Below are 26,451 nucleotides of genomic sequence, written 5' to 3'. Positions count from 1 at the left end.
ATAAAGAGGATGATAGAAAGACAGAGAGAGGGGGGGGGGTGAGGATGCTAGAGGAAGAAAGAGTGGATGGTATTAAAGGGATTCCGTTTTAGTAACTCCTTATTATAGTTGAAGCCCATGCAGGTTCTTGACAGAGAATAGTGCATCGTTATCCAGCGAAGAGTTGGAATGCAAATAATAGTCAAGGTATGGAAGAGGAAACCAAGTGGATACTGCTACAAGACTCGAGTTTGCTCAGGTGTAATCGCATCCACGAGGTCAAATAGGCAGAGAAGTGAGAAAGAGAGAAACAGAAATATAGACACAAAGAGAGAGAGAGAAAAAAAAGAGAGGGGCGAAGAGACTGATGGTGGAGAGGTACATTAAGAGGGTGGCGGGGTAAGAGGGAGAAAGAATTGAAATAGAAAAAAAAGGGAGGGGGAAGGGAGGGAGGGGCGGAAGAAGAGAAGAGAGAGAGATAGAGAGAGAGATTATAGGAGAGAAGGGAGAAAGATTGTAGGAAAAATCATTTAGAGTCGTGAAAAGAAAGAGAGACAGAGAAGGGGGGGGGGGGTGACGATAGGAATAGCAGAAAGAGGGGAGAAGGTCTGGATGCAGAACCAAATAATGAAATTACCCAATCGCGATTTCATTTTCATTCAATATAATGAGAGAGTAACGGAATCAGTAATTATGAATGTAACAAAAATTACAAATATATAATTCACATTTTAGAAATTACAATACTAAAAATTCCACCTGAAGATTTTATGTAACCTCAATCAGAATCTCGGTAAAAGAGTGTCATTTTTCCCTCTGTTTTCCCATGTTCACCTGTACAGTCCTTGTAATAGACGCTACATAATTGTTTGGTATGTTACCAATACTTTCAGAGAAAATGGGATGAAACGATGGCACCTGTATTCACTTACAGATATATTTCACTTTGTGTTGCAACCATTATCGGCAGCGCAATATACCTTCATACAAAAATTACGAATGAAAATAATCGATGATTTTTTTTTAAAGGGTTTCATTAGAACTCTCAAGCCTCTTTGATAAAAACCACCTGCATTTGCAATGATTTAAACTCTCGCCTTAATCTTGACCCGATTATTAAATTGACCGTTCCGGAATTACAAAAGTTAAACGAACTGATGGGAGCCACTGACCTCGAAAAATTCAATAATTTTCCTCTCTGCTGATAAAGCGATTTTGTTTTGTCTTTAGCCATTCAGCCCATCTGTTGTGATGATTTCTTAAACCTTTTCTCATACTCTATCCATTTAAATTATATTAGCCTCGGAGCAATGGATTATTACTTATTTTCAGTTAGACCTATCATTGTTCGTGCGTATGTTAATGTTTATTGTTTATATATCTTAAATGAGAAATACTAGTATTTTATTCCATCGACAGGTGTACCTCGTTTTACTGGAATTGAAATATTTGTTGGTATTATTATTTCCAAATAGTTTGCAGGGAAACCCCGTGAAAGAGCTAAGCAATGTCAGCTTACTTGCGATGTATTGTGTAATTGTCTGGAAGTAAAAAAGTAATGAATCTATATATATATTGGCGATATGATATGCCTTGTTAAAATTTCTAAACTTAGCTCCCTATAAAATTTCCAACCTAACAAAAGAGTATGCTATTTTGAAAGCGGATGTTTTGTCAAGTGCAAATAAACTATGTAATACCAGCACAACGCGTTGCCTAGCAACCGTGTTTTTCAGTGTTCTCTTTCCCCAATATTCGGTATCAATATCTTAGGTTGGGTGAATATAACGTATTATATACTGTACATATAGTTAGAGGAATATTCCCATTTGTTCATGTGAATTAATTAATAGCTGTTGCAACTGTGATTAGAAGAAAATTGGAGAGGTTAAAAGAAAATAAAGAAGAAGACAAAATGGAGGAAGAAGAAAAAGAAAAGGAAGAAGAATGAGATTAAGAAAAAGAATAAGAAGAGAAGGACGAAGAAGAAGACGGAGCGGAAGAAGAAGGAGGAGAATTAGGAGAGAAGAATAATAAGAAGAGGACGAGGAAGAAGACGGAGAAGTAGAAGAAGAAGAAGGAGAAAGAGAGGAAGAAGAGGGGGTTGGAGGAGGAGAAGAAAAAAAACAATAAGTAAGAGAAAATACAAAAAAGAGGGGGGGGGGAGTAAATGTCCCATAACAATTCAAGACACAATTATTTGATTTTTAGTCGCGCGTAAAACGTCTTAAGAGCAAGCTAAAAAAATATATTCAAATTGAATGGAACGCTACCATAATGCCAATCTTAATATACCCTATGTACCACTGTACCCACTCAAATTCTTAAAAGATGTAACTGAATAAGCGACATCAATTATGCTACGATATTTTCATATCTAACGTAGATATGTATCCAGGTCCTGGTTTACATATCACTCAGAAACAATTGAACTTAATGTGAAATTTCATACCAGCCAATGAAATAAGCACTATTTCAGAATCTTAAAATGAAAGGTTGTAGCACATCATTAGTAATATCTTGTGAAACAGTCCCGCCCTTACTGCATCAAAAAGTGTAAGGAAAATGTATTTTACTGAGCAAGAGCATAATGTTGTCATTTTGTACTCATCTTTTCATCCATATCTACTGTTTTTTTTTCTCTTTTCTCTTTTTTTTCTCTCTCTCTCTTTCTCCCCTCTTTATGAAATAAAGCCCCAGATGAATGGAATGATGTGTGAACTTTAGGACACCCTCAAATTAATATTTAAGGTGTCTCCCCCCAAAAAAAAAAACCGCAGGTGGAAAGATTAATTCTTTTTCTATCATTTTTTAAATTATTATTTGTGCTTGCCTCTTTCTCTTCACTCTGTGCGTCTCTTACTATCATATTGTATGCCTTTCTTTCTTTCTTTTCTGTCTTTCTTTCTTTCTTTCTTTCTTTCTTTCTTTCTTTCTTTCTTTCTTTCTTTCTTTCTTTCTTTCTTTCTTTCTTTCTTTCTTTCTTTCTTTCTTTCTTTCTTTCTATCTCTGTCTCTCATTTTTACATCATGAAATGGCACATGGTATAACCCATCACGCCAAAAGAGAAATGTTGACAAACCGTCCTTAAATGACGCGGCACTTTTTAAAATCTAATAATGAGATCAGATTTCCACAATATGTATCATTCATGAAATGTATACACACATGCCTTAAATGTGCTTGTGAAAGTATATACAGTATGTAGCCATTGCAACAAAATCCTTATATCGGATAGACGTTGCATCCACAATGTACAAATACATCCCCTTTTTCTTTTACTGGTAGTCAGTAATTGATGAAGTTTATGTATGTGACAGATGCAACGGGGCATCACACGGGGGAAATGAGGTGTGTCTTCAAGTAAATAAGGCGAACAGTTGGAAACGCTTTCCGATTCTCTCTAGCTCAACAAGTTCAAACTTATACTGACAGTATATTGATAGTACATATTCCATCTAAATAGTGTGGGACGTCTGGGGATGGATAGCACAAGACGCAACTGCCAAGAGAAGAGGTTAATGATAACATATGAAATTCTGGAAGTACTACTTAGCATTGAAAAAAAAATCATGAAAAATTAATATGCACAATGGAATATTTGTCATTAAATATCAAGGGAGGGTGAAAGGTAAGTCTAGCGAAGAAAATTGCAAGTGGAATTACAAACGTAACATTACTCACCCTCGCACACGAACATATCCACACGCACACCATGATCACGGGCCGGATGCACACCCTCACGCACGCACCCTTCACACACAAACCCACACCCACACACACATACAAGTAAAATTATCAACAAAAAGTGTTGTTCTACACTGTTAGAAAATGTCTCCTTAAAAAAAAAGAAGTTTCTGCAGCAGAGTCTCGAGAACACCTGTAATCTTACCAGATTGCGTAATCTTACATCGCATCGTGTAAAAATTACGGGAAATTGGTATTTGGTGTATGGAACCTTACAAATTTCCTGAAATAAAACACCCTTTTCCCTTTTTTAAACAGACCTGTTCTCTTAAGGACGTTCCACAGTTATGTTTGTGCGCATTATGATCTGCGCAGAGTTTACACTCTGCGCGCTGACGTCACAATGGATGAACAGGTGATTAATTAGCTGCGGGTATGAGCTGATTTTTCTCATCTTCTGCCCTTTAACTGCAGATCCGATGTGTTATTTCATGAAGCTAAAAAGTGGAATTATTCCATGGACGATTAAAAAAAATTCTCTACAATTTCAAAATACTTTACTCTGCAGTGCTACCAAGAATCACGAATATTACCCCGAGTTTGAATAAATGGGAGAGTGGTTTTGATTTTTTCTTCACATAGATACAAAGTATTCGGCGCATTTTTTGTGTTTTAAAAAGCACATTTGCTCTAATAAAAATGCTGATAGTTTAAAAACAAGCACATGAACCCATATTTTTTAATGTTTGTACCTCTTAGGTATACCTTCCTTTACAACTCTGCAAATTTTGGTGAAAATGACATGGATTTTGAATAAATTGCAGCATTTATTGTACGTTGTAGTTTGTTACTGAAATTTCACATTTTTTAGATTGGGATTTTGTTATCTTTTACGCCATTTTTAAGAACTGGCAGTGCTGTCAAACTTAAATTTGCAAACAAATAGCACTATAAATAGATTCTCCATTCTAACGATACAATTATTAACTCTCTTGCGAAATTTGATGACTTTTTCATGTATTTTGACTGAGTAATAAAGGTTTAAACTCATTGTAGTAATCTTGGGCGGTCTAAAAATGCCAAATTCTTTTGAATGCGCAATTTTTAAGAACATCAATTTAGGTGAACTTTGAAGCTCTATAGCAAAAAATCAAGCACATGGACCTATGTTAATTTTTGCATATTTCAAATATTAAGGTTCTAAAGTATCTATGTGCAAAGTTTGGTGAAAATGACATGGATTTCACTTTAACTGTGGAACGTCCTTAAGTTGTAGGAAAAGTCCTGTTTTAAGAATTTACAGAATGATTCTGGAAAAACTCAATGCATTGTCGCTGGCGATTTTGACATTGTCTTCATACTCTGTTACACTCTTCATGAGCAATTCGTATTTGGTTTGGTAATTCTATGCCCTTATAATTTATGCTTCAAGGTCAAGGGATTGCTTTATGCTGTATAAATTATACATATACATTATACATATCCATTCGAAATCGTGAGTTTACGAAGTCCATTTCAGAAAATGACAATATTTGCAAAGTGCTTCAGAGGTCTGTTTCACAAAGACTTACAACTATGTAACGTGGTCATTATTGTAACTACCATGGAAACATTGACTGTGATTGGCCGCTGAGCCTTGTTATCACGGCAGTTGCCATAGTTGTAACTCTTTGTGAAAATGGCCCCGGCAGTCATTTATGTAAACGCATTCAACTTTGCAAATGAGTTTATGAGAATGGCCGAAGCCCATCCTGGCTTTTTGGAATCGGTTTCGTTGCCATGATGTGACTTTCTTTAATTCATTCGGTTTCTTTTAATATCCGAAAGCGTCGACAACATTCTGTATTCCCATGTGAGAATGCCATCTCTCATCTTCCATTGAATACTTTGATTTTTGTGAACTTTAAACGATGAAAATGGGACATTCTTGCAAAGACATACCGGGAGCTGTGTAAATGCACCCGGCGCCTGAAATTGAAATATTAATTTCCGCCTGCAATGATGCCGCCACACTGACGAAACCAACTCCAGTCCGATCAAGGCTAATACACTACATGGATATACCATCGATTGGTTTGGAGTCTGATGCGTTAGTGTAACTGCGACACTACGTTGTTGTGCATCCATATTTCTTACTCGCTCCTTCATATTTTCATCTTTTAGACTCGCATTTTTTCATTTTTTTTAGTTTGTCTGGTCTACATTCTTCCATCATTGATACCCCCCCCCCCACATACCTACATGATTGATAACGATGAAGCCAATTTCTGGTTTGGTGATGGAAAACGGTGATGCATGGCTAACAGGTCTATCCATGAGCCCCAATTTACACCTGCCTGTGATTGGGTAATTACGTGATGAAGAAGTCCACCGAAGATAAGGGATGTGGTGTTTGGGGTGCGGGGAGGGGGGCGGTGGAAGCGGCAGAAAGTGATAGGGAGTTTTGACTGGAAGTAAGCAAATGTATTGCGTTTCTGATGATGATGGTGATGATGATGATTTTCATCAGGTGATGATTATCGTAATGATGGTGGTGACGATGATGATGATGATGACGATGATGATGTTGATGATGACGATGATAATGATTAATATGATTTTTTATGGTGGTGATGATGATGGTCATGATAATGACGCTGATGATAGTGGTAGTGATGACGATTATTATGATGATGGGAAGATAATGATGGTGATTGTGATTACGATCATCATAATTATGTTTGTGGTTGTAATGACGAAGATGTTGGTAATGATGGTAATAGTTGTGATGATGGTGGTATTGATGGCGTTTATGACTGTTAAAATGATGCTGATGATGATCTTTATGGTGATGCTGGTTGTAATGCTTATGGTGGTAATAATGATAATGACGTCCGTTATTATCATGCTGTTGGTGGTAATGACGTCGATGATGGTGATAATGATAATGATGGTATACAACTACTAACAATCTACCATGCACAAACAACAAACAGTCATGAATTCTATTCAAGATATATTTGCAAATTATGTAACTGGCGCGCGGGCATTTTCCCCCACTTCAACGCAAAAAAAATCATTGAAATAAACATAGGCCCCGTCAAAACCCACCACAAAACAAGTCCATTATATATATCGTCAGCGAACTAACCAAACGCGATTTTTAAAAGATGCACAGAAAACGCAAGAAACCTTTATTAAAAAATAAGAACGAAGCTGAAAACGGCCCCAGAACAGAAAGAAAATAAACAAAATGCTTCAGAGATAGTTGGTCATTAATTCAACCAAATGGCCTAAAGTGAATAGATGAATGCGAGGATGTCCGAAACTGATATCAGAGATGAAAGTGAGACAGAGAATGAAAGATGAGAAAGTGAGTGGTTTTGGACCGACGAAAGAGAAAAGAAGATAGGGAAGGGACCGAACAAGAACAAAAAATAGCGAAGTTAATTTAGAATTGGCCACGAGCGATTGCTCTGATCGATCAACAACTTTACGATATTTCTCCCATGTATGATTAGAATCGAGTTCGAGTCAAATCTCAAATTAAAGACAGGCTTGACTTCCGAGAAAGGAGAAATTAATTTCTCAGCTGTCCCATTTTCTATGTTACTTTCGCACAATATCTACAAGAAGATAATGTCTCCTGATAGAACGATGCTCTTATACCTTTGTCAGAAATAGCGAGAATACGTGAATAAAATTCTAATTCACAGTCCATTTCACTAGACGGATTTGATATTCCCGATCATGTTGCCTTATAACCAGTATGATTGTAACATTGTTTTCTTTCAAAGACGCGTGTAGTCTCTGCCATGCATAGTTACATTTGTGGTAGGGTCCATGGTTACATGTCCTGGATATTACTCAAAGTCATCAAGCACGTGCGAGACAACGTTTCCGATTTTTTTTATAGACTATATGTTTTTTCTCCAAATCATATTTTAATACTCCAGACACCAGCTTTCTTTTCATTTGCTTGTAGGCTTGAAGGGCCGAGGACCAATTAAAAAAGTTTTTAAAATACTCCTTTTTTTTTATCTGGGCTGTTTCCAAGTTTATGCCTCCCCCCATGGATGGACTTCCTGCACATGTTTAACGAATTGATTCATTTTTTATTGGAAATATCTTTGTCTTCTAGCTATTTTTTATCCAAAAATATTACAACCGTGTTTTTTAACACGGAAATGTGTTCATGATATTCCAGAGTGCTTCAGTGTGGATGGTGATATTGTGCAGAAAGTTTACTTGCTAAAAATTTTCACGACATACTACACCTACCTTCCTCATAGCTTTGTAATTATCGTTTGTTTGTTTCCTTTAATATTCATCATATCATTGTGATGTATACATTCATTTGGGTTTTGCTATCTTAGAGTTCTGAAAAAAGAAATCACCACTCTTGATCAAACTTGCACAAAACATTAGAAAATGTCGTTTGAGAGTTTAGAGATTAAATTAGAGGTATGGGAGCTGTGGATATCAAGGTCCCTGTGAAAATAATGAATAAATATACATGTACATTAACACCGTATCATCCAGAGTGCCGACATTTTTCAACCACTAGTTCACCTCTAACCTTTTGAATAAAATACGAAAGAGCAATGTCAAAATATGCCATACATTTTGCGGAACTCGATTTTAGAGTTGTTCCCCACCACCGGATGTCATTCTCACTAACCCACCTCACTGATATACCCAGCCATAATGCACCGTACGCAGCACCCTTTATATGTCCCGCTGCGTATTTAGTATTGTAATTACAGGGTTGTCCACATAGACATGATAGACGGGTGGGATTGCTGGTGGCCGTGAGAAGAGTCCCTTCGCAAAGAAGTGTTGAATCTTCCACCTTACGAGTATCTCATATAGATCGGTCATTGTGGGGCGGACAATCCTTGAAAGTGGCAAGTAGGAAGGGAAACCACAGACCGCATTATACGAAGGGTAGTAACTACGCCAGGACGACGGAGTACCGGTCGATCTTAATCAAATCTAAAATGCTAAAATTCTATTATGAAATTACTTTCCATGTCCTCTCATTGTTTCTCCTATTCTCATTCTCTTCTCTTTCTATTTGTGCAGTTTAGAGAACGGATCACCAATCTGTCGTTCGTGAGAACTGAAGGAGGATTTTCTTTCATCTTAGGGTTTCCGGCACATGAAGCACTTCGCTTGGCGCGGCAGTCTTGGAAACAAGCGGTGAGGAAGATACCAGAAAATGATTGGGTAACACCGAAATCTTCGGGGTTGTACTATCACTGATTTGGACACACAAATTTATGTTAAGCATGGTTTCAAGTCGTGGATTGTAGCCATCTTTAGACGTAACCATAACAAATCTGAAGCTCTATCTGAAATCAGAATTGTACCAGTTGACTAAATTTCTTACAAATCACTTTTAAGATCGTAAGACTGCTCGAGCTACATCATCTATTGATCACACGTACAAAAACGTACCTGATATCTTCAACCTTTTTGGCGGGAAAGTTGAATAAGGAGATCAGAAACAAGGGTGATATTTCAAAACGGAATATATTCGTTTCAAGGTTTATGCACTCGCAAGACGTTGACAGATAAAGGCCAATTACGTTATCCAGATCTGACAACATACACGCGCACTTTTTCGGTATGAATCGCAAGAGGAAAGCAAGGTAGAGAAAGCGAAAGGAAGATTTTCAACTTGCCCTTCTGCATCGTCTTGTCATTTGGAAGTAATTTGTGAGCGCCTGGAGCGACACAAGTGAGGTGCGTGTTTTGATTTCGTCGCTGTTTCTTTCACTATTCTTGTGTAGCACCTGTCTTTAGACCGCCACATTTACATTTCTCGTTCGCAAGAATTAAGCCATCCAGGCGGAAATATTAAGGAATATCGAGGGAGTGTGGAGGAGAAAGAAAGAAGTGATAGAAAAGGTCCTCCAAAAGGGATCCTACTTGTGAATTTCTTGTCCGTGACTACGTAATAGCGCAACGCAAGCGCTCTTGCATAAAATCGGGCGGAACGCCTGCATGCATCTTGCGCCAGAACTGTCCAGCATTCGGGTTTTGCCCCTTACTTTGAGAGGTGATTGTGAATTGTGAACAACGATTAGCATTCGATTGCCGTCGATAGGAGCCTCCGATTTCTACGCATGAGCGACTTTGTTTCATCTTGCATCAACTACGTCCGAATCAGTTTAGTCGTTGTCATAGTAACGGATTTACCCGAACGAGAAACAGTGTTCAGTCAAGAGAGAGAATTTACTCGTTGAGAAAAGCATTTTCTTCTCCTTCTTGAAAAAATGTCATCGCAGCATCATTTTCGGGCGCAATATTATACCTTTCACCGCATTTATCCTTACGTTCATAGCATACTTGATACTCTACTCTTCACCGGAAATTGACATATCAATATCTTACACGCCAAAGGGAAAGGTGTACATCTTACAGGATTATTGCATTTTATCACGTACAGTTTTAAATCTCATTTGAGGGTCGAAATAGTTATAGAGTTTGTGTCATCACGCTAAAGATCTGCATAGCGTCACAACAGCCACACAGCCTATTCAGCAGCTAATGAAGTTCAAATAGTAATTGGTTTCGACCTTCGGGGCGAAGCTGGCACAGTGAGGGTTCTATGCTCCGACCCCTCGTTTCGATACATTCTTAATCCTTCAACGATTATCAGACGACGACGAATGCAAATCTGTGAACCGAGCGTATCAATTATTTTCAACCGGAGGTGAATGCAAAACAAAAACACATCGCGTGTCTATGTTATGATGATTTTTTTTTAATTCCATGACGACGATGTATTTCTAGATTGTGTGATCTATACTGGTTACAAGTGGAGGTGAAAATGTATGTTATTAATTCTGTTTTGGTGCATTCACGTTAAGGGAGGGTCGTGCTTGCCCTGATAGAGAGAAATTGATATTCTCTCACTTTCACCAATTACACTAGTGTTCTCAGTTCATTTTTCTACTAACGTGTACGACGAATCTCGCTGTATTCTTCGATTTTGAATGAAACCGCTTTCGCACCTTAAGTTGGATTGCTTATATCGTGTTGATAGTTGGGATCTCCCCGTTTAAAGAGAGTTGCTTTCTGACATCTTTTAATGCGTCTGAAAGAGAACAATGGAGGATGTAGATTCGAACTACACTCTGATATACTACCAAAACGACAACGACTCGTTCACGAACTCCGATACGCCGTCGGAAGGTTATACGAGGGGTGTTCTTTCCGTCATCGGAATCGTACTTGTTATCATTATCTTCGCTACCATCTTTGGAAATATCTTGGTTATACTTTCACCGACCGTCAATCGCAGGTTACGGAATGTCACTAATATGTTTATTGTGTCGCTTGCAGTCGCCGATTTGTTGCTGGCAATTCTTGTTCAACCGTTCAGTGGTCTGATGGAGCTGCGCAACCAGAAATGGGGTTTCGGGGCCATAGTCTGCAATCTCTACGTGTCTTTTGATGTACAACTCTGCACTGCTTCCATCCTCCACCTCTTTGCCATCAGCATCGATCGGTATATCGCCATCAGCGACCCCATGAACTACCGGAAGCGCCTCGATAGACGAAAAGCGGTGATTACCATCACCATTGTTTGGGCAGTGTCCATATCAATATCATTTTTACCATTGCATCTCGGTTGGAACACGGACTCGGGAGAGATCCAGAACTTCGCGCAACCGGAAAAGTGTTATCTCCACGCGAACACATATTTTGCTCTTTTGGACGGGCTCCTACTTTTCTACCTACCTCTGACAGTTATGTGCTGTTTGTATTTCCGCGTACTCAACATTGCGCGCAACCAAGCGCGTAAGATCAATTCACAGACTGCACATGTGTCAGCGCAGTACAACGGCAACGCCAAATCCACGTCGCGCGAAGTCCTGAAAGCGCCGAAACCACGCGCTGGCGTGGATGAACATCGGGCTACTAAAATGCTTGGCGTTATCATGGGGAGTTTCATCATCTGTTGGGTGCCATATTTTACCATCTTTACTTTTATTCCTTTGTGCAACTGCGAGGTTCCGCAGGCCTTGTCGTCGGTTGCTCTGTGGCTGGGGTACTTGAACAGCACGCTTAACCCCATCCTGTACGCAGCACTCAACCGGGAATTTCGGCGAGCGTTTCGGAAACTATTGCGACTGAGACGTTTCAAAAGACACGAGGGCAACACGTATATCTCCCATCTTGAGCTGTCCACGCCGCATCTTATGTCGGTCCAAGACGGTAAATGCAGCGCCTCAGCAGGCAGGAGAGGAAAGATGGGTAATGGCAGTCCTACAGATGTGGACTCACGGAAAAATTCAAGGGAGAGTAGATTAAGTAATGTGTGCTTGAACGGTGTCAATGGGCAATAATTCCACTTGGTCAAGATCTCTATTCATTATAAAAATATATCGATATATCGTGCTTACTGGTTGAATGAAAAGTTAGTGAGAAATAATTGCACACTCAATCTGTTTCCACTAAAACTCCATAGTATTCATTCTCTTTCAAAATTATTACATATCATTTAAGTAGATCAGTCGTTAAACGCAGATAAAGCAGCAAATGTATTCACTCATGTATGGAATAAAAAAAAACATTTAGTAAGTTAGCAGGTTATTAAACGAAGACAGAATTTCGATTTTTATACATTAAGGAATTAAGGGTGCATTCATGAGAATTACATATTTTCAAATCACTTATTTTGACGAAATGTAAAGTCTTGTCATGCACAAATTTTGATAAATTATATGCATTGATGATTTCGGTATTGCTTTATGTATAGATTGACGTTTTGTGAAGCGATGTTCAAATCGGTATAGACTTGTTAAGACAAAACAGTTATGCAATCAGTTTAAAATAACTGTATTCTTAGAATGTAAAGTAATGTGAATTTGAAGTCCGTAGTTCAGTACTAAACAAAATCGCAGACGTAAGCGTGATACGATTTAGACAATTTTTACATCATGCTACAAATTTCAGATCTATTTTTACAAGATTCATTTTTTAACCGAACGTTCTGGCTACCCTTTAAAGTCGCTTTGTTTTACGAAATTACGTTGTCTGGCTCCAAGTAAAAAAATGTGTGTGTGTATCTTTATGCTTGGTACCTTCAAGTCAAACCATCAAAAAGAATCTGCAAATGTTCAGAAGTGTTTCTTTTATTACACTCTTAAAATGCCCAACTTTTAACCAACACTAGACAACTTACTGTCCACACAACTATTGATTAAAATCTGCCCAAATTCGGTAATAAAAATTAATAATTTGATAATAAAATTGCTCACTTGGATAATAATTGCCTAGAATATATACTGTATATACATTTTGACTAACAAACATTACCCAACACAGTGGACAGTATGTTGCCCAACATTTTAAGTGTATACCCTGTATTTTTCTCTGCATGTGTAATGTCAGCCCTATTAAAGAGTTGGTTATAAGCAATTTCTTTCACATTTACACCCCAGCGGCAATTATAAATCATGTTGAAGTGTCCTGTTTTCAAGAGCTACTTATACAGAACCTCATGTAACTGTCTTATAATCCACAATTGAATTGTTTTTAAGAATAGTCTCCTTGAAGAGTGGCCATGCGTAAAGTTCTGGCTACCCTCTGAGCTGTTATCTTTGGTTCTGTCTATTTCTTTATAGTCAACAGCAAATCCCATCGGCAATTCATGACAACCCGCCATCATTCAAGTTTGTTTGGTAATCAAATATAACTTACATGTCATAAGAGGCAATTTCAATTTAAATTCTCCTTGTCAAAATGTTAGTTTAGATTAAGGCGTCTTTTTGTAAGTCCTTTATAAGTTGCGATTTGAGAGTCAAACTCCGTCACCAGCAATGGGAGATGAGATTCAATAAGTCAATCGAGGGATATTTTTTTGGGGCAGGGGATCTGTGTGTCAAGATACCGTCAAGGCACCTGATGGTTAACCTAATTGTGCAGCTCTTCTTCTTTTTCAACCTCCATCCCGGGCGTTATCCTCCCACCAGCGAACACTGCTTTGAGCAGCCGCTGCACCTGCTCCGCGCGACATTCATTTTCCGTCTTATAACCTCAAGACGAACATTCTGCTGCGAGGCAGTAGGACGTTAAGTCGTAACATTTTGAGTAATGAACCGCTTGGTTGTGGGCCCTTTAGCTTATCTCTAAAGAGTTCGGCACTAAAAGCTACTCATTAGCTTATAAAATCAGACGTTTGTATGAGATAATTTATATCAAAAACGTTTGGTGAGTAATTTTGATATATAGTTTTCGGTTCACTAGGACTTGGGTGGGTTCCATTGCTTGACATAGAACGTATTTACTTGACAAATTACTTTTTCCTTATCTGACTTAAACTGTGCCACTTTGCTTGTCATTGATCTTGTTAGCATGACAAAGCATTGACAAAGAACTGCTAGTTCGTGACAATTACTGAGTAAACTACTTGACTTCGGTCTGTAGCTGCGTCGTTTGCTTGACGAGTGACAACGTCATTTACTTGACAGAGACCATATTTCTTGACGAAATGTGTAGTGTCATAGCCTCGACCTGTGGGACTTTGTTAATTTTGTTCAAATATCACAGTGACAGTTGCCGTTCTGAGACCGGCGTCATTTGACATGACATTTGCTTGACGTAAAAGCTAGTAATATTGTAGAGAAAGGAGTGCGTCATTTCCCCCGACATAGAACCGTAGGTCAGGAAAATTTAGTCAGAAACAGAGTCTGACCTTTCTTTTTAATAATGTGATTTTAATTTCCAGACATAATTTTAATCTCGATTAAAAAAAAATACACACATGCCCTACTTGTTTCTGGGTGATTATTTTATTCATTTCAAGATAGTCAATGACCGAGAAAAGTGAATGAAATCTTTTTCTAGAACAGCAGCATTATAACGTAGCCTGCAAAAAAAAAAAGAGTCAACGTAAATCTGATTTTTTTGAACAAGTATGGTAATGATATGGCATTCCCACGGGGATAGAATACAAATGTGCTGAAGCATCGTATAATTATAATGCATATTTTCAGTCAAAACAGGCTGTTACACAATTAGACTTGCCTCGTGTCAAATATTCACGAGGATAATTGAAGAATAATTTGAACTCAATATCGAAACTGTGCCAATGGACCTTGGCCAGTGGTATGACTCGCAGGTTGCATTTAGAAATTAATCTGACTCCCAAATTGATTGAAAAAGTAGTTCATAATCACAAAAAATAGACAAGTATTTCCGGGTGTGTCTTTCGGGCATTGAGGAGAAAAAGGGATTGTCAGTGGGTGAATTGAGCCACTTGGAAACGATTGTTTTTGAGAATATACATAGTGAAATACTGCGTAAATAAAATTCGACACTACTTTGTTTTTCGTATAAAACTTCAGAAGGCTACAATTTTGTTAAAGGACTGACTGACAGACTCTCAGAACAGAACGACGGCTGAAATAAAACCTAGGGTATGTTAAAAAATACTAACCCGGCAGTGTATTAGCTTGTGCTCGGTTCCGTAAACATGTATAAAAAATGTTGGATGAATAAAGAGAATACATCGAATCTGTTGGTTTGTAACCCAATGCCTTGCATAATTTAAGTAGTTATTTTGATAGAATTTTCTTGATAAACAGATAAAGTCGAAATCTGATAACTTGGTAATATTTACGAGGTATAATGAAGAACAGCCACGTAGTTACGTCTTACTAGAGGACATGAATGTATTATAAGACTATATTTTCAAAATGTTACATCGTGAAGTAAAAGGAACCATGGACTGATTATAGTAGTTTATTTCCTGTTCTGATGCTATACAAAGCGTCCATGGGACTTTGGGCTCAACTACCCGAATCCTTCTCTATTTTATCTGTCGTAGTTTTTCGAACAAAATGGACCCGATACAGCTCTGATAAAGAGACGAATGCTAGGTGCTCATTCTTACTCACTTTAGACTGAACTCTGCCACCCCCTTTAATTTTTTGTTTTACATGGACCACCCGATTCCGGTAAGCAACGAGGGTAATGCTACAGTTATACCAACTAAACAAACTCCAAACCGACCGATGGTATGTCATTGGTAATAACGTAATAGCTTTGATCGGTCTGAAGTCGGTTTCACATGTGTGACTGCATCAAAACTTTAAAGTGCATCATGAACTTGAAATAAACATCCATGTTGTTCCTTCTTAAATAACCAAACACACTTGTATTTCCGTTTATTCGTGTTCAGGAAATGGGTGAACCTCTTCCAAAGAGAGTAGAGTAGAAATCGATGTCCAAATAGAACGTCATCATTTAGGAAAGCCATTAAAAAGCAAAGGATGACAAACTCCTTGACCAGCGAGCACGTACCGTACTTCCCTTATTACACTTTATTGTGTTTTCTGGACAATTATTTCAGAATGACGATGCGGAAAATTGGCGCCAACGAAGCAGAAGAATGCAAAGGCTTTCCGTGTTTCCTTGGGGTGCTTCGTTCACGCTTGTTTGACATCATAGACTGACCAAGACTGATGCCCATTATACGACGGCAATGCCGATGACAATTTACGAAGACGACCCTTGACTCGATTCGACATCGACGAAGTCCCGAATGACGTCATTATTTCCGTTTCTGTTTCTCCAATTTACTTTCCAATATTCAATGATATTTGGTGGGTTTTTTTTTCTAGTTAGGACCTTGCATATCTCAAGAAATTCCAATAGTCATATTTCTGGATTTTAATACAAGTACATTCACGACAGTCTTGCATTAGACATTTAGTTTTTGTTTGGTAATCTTCCAGATTTTATCACGAGGTGATGTCTTTTTTTCTATGACAAATCTTCATTAATAATGGTGCTTCGGGTGAAACGAATACAATAATCTAATAAGAAGCTTATTTATTATTGGAACATCAAATTGAAAGATTTTCGACGCGTAATGGTAGGTAAGATTTAAGCAATAGACTAAATGAAGTGAATATCCTGCTTAGAACATCACTTAATATTGTTAAGTTCCAGAAAACAAGAGCGACGATGGGAGCTATAGTAATAGCAAACTTTAAGCGACGGTCACAGCAACGATACGGATTCCAAACCAACATTACTGATTATCTATTACGTTATTAGCAATAAAGATGATCGGTCTGTTTCGTTCGATCCGCTGATGTGACTGTTTAGCATTAGCGAGGACCTTGTGGTGTTACTTGCCTTTTAATCGAGTCCTTTACCTTTAGATTCCATATCAAATGTTATCTTGTCCTTTTTTACTTCTATTTTAGGAAAACGTTGTTTTTCACCGCCATCCAACGGTGCCTCACTCGTCCTCGAATTACCGAACAATTCCCCGTCTCCTTTAAGATCTGATTTGAATAATCTTCCACCCCTGACCCGATCGATCCGTTTTGAAATGGCTGTCAGAAGCGGGGAATCAGGGATGAATTTTCAGTGAGGAATTGTAGACGGGTAAAGAAGGGAGGCCACATGAACAGACCAGGGGTGGATGGGAGAAACATACTAATTGTTAAAGTCACACCAGCGAAATCGACCCCAAGCCAATCGATGATAATTATAGCCTTACAATTACGTAATGGCTTTGATCGGTCAAGAGTCTGTTTGGTTCGTGTGGCTGGGGATCGTGGCTCCCCAGGGAGATTGTGAAGATAGAAGACCGGGCTAGTGCCCCGATTTGAAATAATAAATTCAAATCAATTCACCTGGAGATTGTTCTAAATTCCTATCTTCTAACAAGACAATTTGGAATCTTGGTAACATGTGAATTAAATCCATCGAAATTCTTTGCAAGTAGGGCTCAGATCGGATTCCGAGATGTATTCACCTCTCAATCTAAACTCTATCATCAATGCGCAGTGTTTAATTTGATTTTTAAAGGGGGAATCGAAAGTATAAACGTTAAAAAAAAATGATGATACGCTGCTCAACTCCCATGTATTTTTTATAATTATCTTGCACACCCTCACGAACATTTTATCAATTTGTCCTACCCATAATTTGGTATTTTTCGTGATGTCCTTAATAGCATAAACAACCCCCACTCATTTGTGGTGCCCCCATCAACCGAGAATTCTCGGGCTACGCCCAATGGATTTAGGGGGCTCTTATTCGAACTTATTCCAGAGCACGGATTTATGCAAAGTGCAGGGCGATGGAAAAGATGAGGAGATGCGAGATCGATCAAGCGAAAATCACCAAATCCCGCGTTTTCCCGCGTTCCCGCTCTTATGTAGTAGTCTGAAGATAGAGACTCGCAAAAAACATGCGGGCTCGTCGCCGAAAGTTGGAATTTCTTTACAAGCTCTCAAGAAAATTCAGTTTAAGCTTATGAAGGTGTAAAGGGTATATTTAAAGATTATTACAAATACAAACACTGGGCACTTATCAAAAGCTGTGGGCTATGAGAGGTTGAAATAAAATGTTTATGAAAATAGTATTCAGGAAGCAAGTTTGAAGGAGACGACAGTTAATTATTCAGACCGTTGCAACGCGTTGTAGTAAAAGTCGGAAATATGGCGGACGTGAAAATCGGCCCAACGCCAACACTTGGCTGTCACCGCCAAACTTTGGACCATTTAGCTGACAGCTTGTCTAATTCATCAATTTAATTTCATTTGTGTTCTGGTATTCACTCTAAACATATCAAATGTATTTTTTTAATACATGTATGTCATACTAGTGAAATGAATCATCTGCGTAATTATGATTGATATAGCTGGTACATTTTGGAAATCATTAGAACTCTTAAAATAAAAAAGAAACATTACCAACGATTTGTTATAGTATCTAAGGACGACAAGTATTCAAGTGTTGTTTTTTTTCGTGATTTCTCAATATCAATTTTAATCACAACAACAGAACCGAATTTAGACCGATCAAAAATATACATTATTTCGAGTGCCAATCAATCATTTAAAGTCGGTTCTTTTGGTGTGATTGCAGCGTTGGGGAGAAACTTTCAGAAAAAAAATACCTGAACATTACATGTATTCATCAAGGTCTACTTTCTTCATGATACCTTTCCCTATGTAGTCCTATAGGGTGTATCAGAAGAAACTTATTCAATACATTCAAACTCAAAGCAGATTGCATTGATATCAAAACAGACTAGACAGACTAGATGTAATTTACCATCATCATCATCAGTGGCGTAATGAACCAAAAATGTTGAGGGGGTTAGATATGGCGTATTGGGCAAAATGTATTTATTAAAAAAAACAATGCGAGCGAGCAAAAATCTCGACATTTTTATCACAGAAATCAAATTTTGCGAGAAATTTTGACATGATATTCAGAAAATGATATTACATCCTTCTCTCTTTCCTTTTCTTTTCTGTTTTTTTTTCTTGGTCGTTACTTTTTATGGTTAGGGCAAACGCCCCAAAGCCCCACCCCCACCTTAACGCTACTGATCATCATCACCATTACCATCATCATCATCATCATCATCATTACCATCATCATCACCATCATCATCACAATCATCATTTTCATCATCATCATCATTACAATCATCATTATCATCAACATCACCATCATCATCATCAAAGAATTGTAGTCATCACTTTACCAATGGCAAGATGCCAACTTTGGGATATAACGCTAACAAAAACACACAAAAAGTGAATGATGCATTATGGTTAAAACTATTTTTTATCAACACTGACTCTGACTTCTACAAGTACTGCCGACTTGATCAATAAATGGGGTAAAATGCTAGCTTTCACTGATTACATAGTTTCTCTCAAATTGCACAAATTAATCACCATTCATTTTCACGAAAGTTCGTTAATGCGTGTCGCGATTGCAATAAAACCATTAGCAATTGATTTCGGTATCAATCGAGGATCGCATTTCATGAGGCTTTAAAGTGCATGACTGTGTTGACTAAACTCGTGAGTTCACGAAGTTAGGGAGAGGATAAAATATGTTCATTTGCCATGTTTGCCACTATTCTAACAAGTAACAGGAATTGCCTATTTTATTGGTCTTCTCCCCATTTCGTGTCATCCCAGATGGTCTAATCCTAGTTCGTCTACTACTAGTTCGTCTACCAACCATTTGGTCAGACTGCCATTTAGCTCATATACCATTTAGTCATATTTCCAGTTAGGCTATGCCCATTTCGTCTAATATTCACTTGGTCTCACACCAATTATTCTACGTGATTAGATGAACTCTTCATTAACCAAATTTTCATATGGGGGGGGGGGGTGGGTTGGCTTCAGCCGCCCCCATTTTTGTCTCACCTGCATAGCAGAGTGAGACTATAGGCGCCGCTTTTCCGGCGGCGCGGCGTTGGCGGCGTCAACACCAAATCTTAACCGAAGGTTAAGTTTTTGAAATGTCATCATAACTTAGAAAATATGTAGACCAAGTTCATGGAACTTGAACATAAGGTTATTCAAGTATTACTGAACATCCTGCCTGAGTTTCAAGTCACATGACCAATGTCAAAGGTCATTTAGGGTCAATGAACTTTGGCCCAGTTGGGGGATATCTGTTGAATTACTATCATAACTTTGAAAGTTTATGGATCTGATTCATGAAACTTGGACATATTAAGAGTAATCAAGTATCACTGAAAATCCTGTGCAAGTTTCAGGTCACATGATCAAGGTCAAAGGTCATTAAAGGTCAATGAACTTTGGCCAAGTTGGGGGTATTTGTTGAATTACCAATTTCATAACTTTGAAAGTTTATTGGTCTAGTTCATAAAACTTGGACATAAGAATAATCAAGTATCACTGAACATCCTTTGCGAGTTTCAGGTCACATGACCACAGTCAAAGGTCATTTAAGGTCATTGAACTTTGGCCATTTTGGAGATGATTATTAGATTGCTGTCATAACTTTCAAAGATTATATATTCAGTTTATAAAATGTGGATATAGGGGTAATCAAGTATCACTGACAAGTCTGAGGTCACATGATCAATGTCAAATGTCATTTATTGTCAGTGAACGTAGTATTGTATCATTATATGAATGGTGCTTTTTGTGAATAACTATTTTGTAGTAGTTTTTAAAGTCAGCACTGCTGCTATATTGAATCGCGTGATGCAGGTGAAGATGCCAGAGGCGCTCCACTTGTTTGTTTTTTTTGCCTACCTACAAGGTCTAGTCCGAGTTCGTCTACAAACAGTTCGTCTACTAACCATTTGGTCTAATCGTCATTTCGTCCATTTACCATTTTCTCTAATTTCAAGTTAGGCTATTCCCATTTCGTCTAATAAACACTTGGTCTATCACCAATTAGTATATATGATTAGAGGAACTTTTCATGGACCAAATATTCATTTCATAAAAAGTGACAATTACTAAGTAGACGAATTGAAATTAGAATACTGGCAATAGTAATAACTTTGTATTGTTGCGACTTAACTTCTCAATTTGCGACCCTGTACTCCTGTCATTCGTTTCAGATTACTGCAACATGGAGTGATGTGATTGAATTTATAGTGGAAGAGTAAGGAGAAAGATCAAAATACAACATTATCTATTACAGAAGACGTTCACGATCGACATGAGGTAAATTACGATCAATCAGAATGACGCGTATAGGCCCGATGCTTTGCGATTGATTGACGAGCTATAGCAAAAAACAGATTCTGTGCGCAAAATCTATTCATATGCCGAACTGGATTTTGATTGTCAAATGACAACTTGGAGGGAATATGGCATGACAAAATGTCCCTTAAAATAGAATGATTTTCACTCCCTTATCGTTCCATCTGGCCTGTTTGTCAAAAATGTGTGTTAAAATGGTTTCGTTAATTCTCATTCTTAATTTCTTTACTTGCTCATTTCCATTCATTAATCTATAATTTATAGTATTGTAGTATTGTTTTATTACTATTATTATTATACCATTTTTTTGTTCATAACTTCTGTTATACCCCCTAAATTTAACGATTATTCCTTGGTGTAACTGGCTATTTATCACAGACAACTTATTTCTTTGATGCCAAGGCTTTTAAATCCGTCGATATCTATAGTTCGCATCTATGCTGTAAGTGGGTAGACTTAAAGTATAATTTTACATTTTTTTTCGCGATGGTGGTCTTGGGGGCTAGTTATCAATGCGCTCATATGTTGGGAATCAACAACTGAAATAACTTTGCCATTTTGATATTTTTATCTGATCTTCAAAATAGTATTGGTGTTCAAACATTTGTCTTGAATTTGAAAGGATTGGAAATCCCGTGGGATTAAACAGTAGCTGTTACATGGTGCTTATATTACAGAATGACTACATTAATGACTACATTTTACATATTATATTGCAAGGCGTAATTTCTTTTTCTTGTAGCTAGGCCATGCTAAATAGAAAAAACGAAGGTTTTCATTAAGTACAAATCTTTGTGTAGGATAACATTAAACCCTGCATGTCGCCCTGAGAGAATTTTATTTAGATATGACGAAAACTATACATGCTTTTCTAATTGGTGTACTTGTGCATTGTTGTACAGAGATTGTAGAACGCTATAAGATGACCCACTTTATGCAGAGTTGTATATATTTGCTACTAATATTTCTCAAGGGAATGAATAAAGAGAGTAATCACTTGTGTCTATTATTACACTTGACTCCTGGTGTCTTTCTTGTGGGCGTTGTGCTCTGATAGCAAGCTGATAAGAAGAGAGAGATAGGAAAAAAGATGGGTACAGAGAGAGAGAGAGGGGGGGGCAAAGAAAAAAGGCAAAGGGAGGGGTAGAGGGGATGGACAAATAGCTAGGGAGATGGAGGTGGGTGAGCGGATGAGGGAGGGAGAGAGGTGTATATAAAAATATGGAGAAAGAAAAAGAAGAGGGAGGTTCGAGAGAGGGGAGGGGGGGGGGGGTAGCAAAAGAGAGAGAGGTTGAAAAGGGAGGCAGGGGAAGGGAGACAGGGGCTGTGTTAGGGAGTCAGAGGTGGATGGGGAAGGGAGAGAGAGGGTGGAAAGAAAGATATAGGTAAGAAAAAGAGAGGGGGAAATAGAGATATAGAAAGTACGAGGGGGAGGGAATAAAATAATATGAAAAAGATTTGGCATTCCCTATAAATGCGTGCCTTATAAAGTTATGTTGATGCTTAATCGGTATTGTTGGTCATACCCATATGCAACCCTATACTCCTAAATGAATAAATTGATTAATGAACAAATAAATGAATAAATAAATAAACAATTAAATATCTAAATGAATGGTAAATTCATGACAAAGGTTAAGTAAGTACGATGGTGATATATACACGCAAGGAACACAAACTGTAGCATACAAACCAGATTAACGTGCTTTTTTCATCGATGTATAAGCATACGCAGACACATATACAGATCCATATATTGCAAGTAGTGCAGACAGAAACTGTAATAATACTTTTTAAAGAAAAAATCCCAACAAATTAACTAATTTACAATGATTATATTTCAACGATTCGAAGATATCTAGGGCAGGGGACGCGGAAGCGGGGGGGGGGGCTGGGGAGGCTTCAGCCCCCCCCACTTTTTTTCCAAAACCGTGTACAAAAACGTAAAAATTACCATATTATGATTGTGATTTTATTGCATGGTCAGCCCCCCCCCCCTTTGAAAACCGTTCCGCGGCCCCTGCAGGGGGTAATATAATAACAAAAAAACTGACACAGTGCAGTATTCTTGACACCGCAACCTAATATACATCTGCAAAATGCCTTTACTCAATATCGTCTTTATTATATTCACGAAAAACATGATAAACATGAAAAATGAGCTAGTCGAATATATATTGATTAACCTTTCTAACCATTTCCAAATGAAAATGTTCTGTCCTGCAATGATCCCCCCACAAAGTACTTTAGACACAGTATAAAAACACATTTCCATGAAAATCATGTATATAGGGCCGACATTAATTCAAGGAGTAGTCAGTGGTGTCTGTATCTTTACTTTTTTATTACATCGTGCATGTTTAATTCGCCTTTTTGTCCACTTTGAAACGAATGACCGGGTTTCGATTGTTTTTAGCTCACACTTCTGCTTGCAATTCTCTTGCTAATATTATACTCATATATCACATGGAGCCCTTCTCAAGTACACCTTTACAATATTATGGGTACGTATAGAAATGCAGTATTCGAAGGCCATATGTAAAATGATCACCTTTTTGAGCATTAAGTTGATTTAAGCGAAATGCACATGACTTAAGTTTCCCGCTCTATTAGTTTGAGTGCCAGACCTGGACAAATACACATTCAGTGTTTAATTCGATCGGTGTAATTGAAGTGTATACCGCCAAAACAGACCGAAGACCTGAAATGTCACGGATATCCAAATTTGTAGTCTAGAGGTCTGGACGTCTCTGGTTTTTTTTTTCTTCCAAACTGTGTATCTGTGTGTTTGAATGTTCGGTAAAAAGCAGTGGCGTACAGAGGGGGGGGGGGGGGGGTAGGAGGGGCTCTTGCCCCCCCAAAAAAAAAATCACGACTAAGAAAATAAAGAGAAAAGAAGGAAAGAGAACGGTGAAGTATGTCATTATTTCCTTAATATTATGTAAATAATCTGTCTCAAAATTTGATTTTTGTAAAAAAAAAAAAAAAAATGCTCGCTCGATTCCCTCGCTTGCAATTTTTTTTTTTTTTTTTTTTTTTTTACGCGATACGCCATATCTAGCCCCCCCTCAAAATGTTTAGCTCACAACGCCACTTGTGAAAAGCTGCATGCAGGGGGCAGATAATATGACGCGTGCTGCAAAAATTTGTAGAAAGTCGCAAAAATATGTCCTTTTAAAAAAGTTTTTTGCTCAATACGCCAGGAGTGAAAAGCGATTCTGCGGGGGCAGATATGGCGCGTGCTGCAAAAATTACCAGAAAGTAGCAAAAATATTTCCTTTTTTTTTTCAAATCAAAATAAGAATTTTCGATAGATTTTGACAAAATATTCAGAAAATATCACATTGATCGTTCTACGAAGAGTGGTAATTATGAAATCTCGACATAGCCCAATTTCTTTTCAAGCCGTGCGGAAACGCATATAACCTTGACTTCCTGAAGATCTTCTATCTTCGCCATCTTTGGGGAATCTAGAATGCCTCTCACTACGGCAAATTAATGCTGCTCTAATCTCTTGCAAGGAGAAATTTACAACTTTGTTGTCATGGCAACAATTTATCCTGCCCGCGAGATGGCAATCTCAGAAAATTTGCGCGGGTAACCTTACTTTTAAAAGGTCGAAGAAAAGTTCATGGGTATTGCCATAATTTGAAGGTGAAAATTGCATGTTGTAACATTGACCTATACATGGTTGTAATCACGGTGGAGGGCTTCTAATAAATTGATATTGCCTTAAAACAACTTGATATCTAGGTTGTAGTTGATTTCTTAACTGCTATAAATTCTAGGTAATAGAAAGTCATCTCATTCGCGACCATCCTTCTTTTGATCATCATCACGAGTATGTTGGAGGAGTTGGCTCCTTATATTGAAGGCGACAATAATGTCATCGTCGTCGTCGCCATCATTATCCTTGTCACCACTATCATCACCACCACCACCGTCATCACCATCATCATCGTCGTCGTCATCATCACTATCGCATCATCATCATTATATCTATCATCATTATCACCACCCCTGTAATCATCATCCCTTAATCATCATCATCCCTATAAAAACCATCATCATTATTATTGAATTGAATTGATTTTATTTCATTCTTCATAGAAAAAACACATAATACAAGTCAACACATACAAGTAAAAAATTATGAACATATAAATACTTGGTTATAGAAAATAGCATTACAGATAAAAACTTAACATAAGACAACAACAAAGAAAACAATTTCTGTCGAATGAGGGGTCAACAAAAAAGAACAATTTGCCTTGTTGAGCGTTGACCGTCATTATTTTAATTATTATTATTTATCATGATATTAAGAAGGGGGGACAAAAACGACAAAGTTAAAGTCGTGGTGAACTGTTATTATACATACATGTATAATATTGAGTTACGGAGTACAAGTATAATAAAGATAATCGAAAGGAACCTTAACAGAAAGTTCCTCAGATGGTTTGGAATAGATAATAAACATGGTCATTGTCATTATCTTTTCATTATCATCATTTCCATAATAAAGATAGTCATTGTCATTATCTTTTCAATCTACTGTTTTAGAATGATGGTACCCCGGGGAAAATCAATGCTGCTCATCTCAACGGGTAATAGAAAACAAGACTTGACCGCTGGATTGAAGCAGTGGAGCAATTTTTAATGCTTCATACTTAACTAATAATATCTTCATGGTATCGACACTGTCACCCTTCTTCTTGTTGTTTCCTTCGGGTCTCCATGTATTCTTTCTTTCAATCAACTTTCTGTGCAATCAAGCACTCGTATATGAGGCGCCGATTGTACCAATATTATATAGAACAATTATTTGTTATATAATCATTATTTATTAAATAATAACTATTATTCATATATAATTTACATTTTATTTGTAAATAATTACTATTATATTAAATAACATTTTTAATTATTTATATATAATTCCAAGTAATACTTCATTATTTTTAAATAATAATAGTTCGACATTCCATTAATTTATAAATAATGATTATTTGTTTTTCATTATTTATAAATAATGATTATTTGATTTTCATTATTTATAAATAATGATTATTTGTTTTTCATTATTTATAAATAATGATTATTTGTTTTTCATTATTTATAAATAATGATTATTTGTTTTTCATTATTTATAAATAATGATTATTTGTTTTTCATTATTTATAAATAATGATTATTTGTTTTTCATTATTTATAAATAATGATTATTTGTCTTTTATTATTTATAAATAATGATTTTCGTTTTTCATTATTT

The 26,451-nt window shown here is 37.3% G+C and overlaps 1 protein-coding gene across 1 annotated transcript; it reads left to right on the top strand.

Moving 5' to 3' along the window:
* The first annotated feature begins 8,735 nt into the window (after positions 1-8,735).
* LOC129273628 (histamine H2 receptor-like) lies at positions 8,736-22,191 on the top strand. The gene has a single exon (XM_064107579.1). It carries the CDS (start codon positions 10,764-10,766, stop codon positions 12,003-12,005), a length of 1,242 nt encoding a protein of 413 aa, XP_063963649.1. The 5' UTR covers positions 8,736-10,763; the 3' UTR covers positions 12,006-22,191.
* The last annotated feature ends 4,260 nt before the right edge of the window (positions 22,192-26,451 follow it).

The sequence above is a fragment of the Lytechinus pictus genome, chromosome 12 (genome assembly GCF_037042905.1).
Source record: "Lytechinus pictus isolate F3 Inbred chromosome 12, Lp3.0, whole genome shotgun sequence".
Lineage (NCBI taxonomy): Eukaryota > Metazoa > Echinodermata > Echinoidea > Temnopleuroida > Toxopneustidae > Lytechinus > Lytechinus pictus.
Note: the sequence above shows the minus strand (reverse complement) of the source record. Positions and strands in the feature narration are given on the sequence as shown.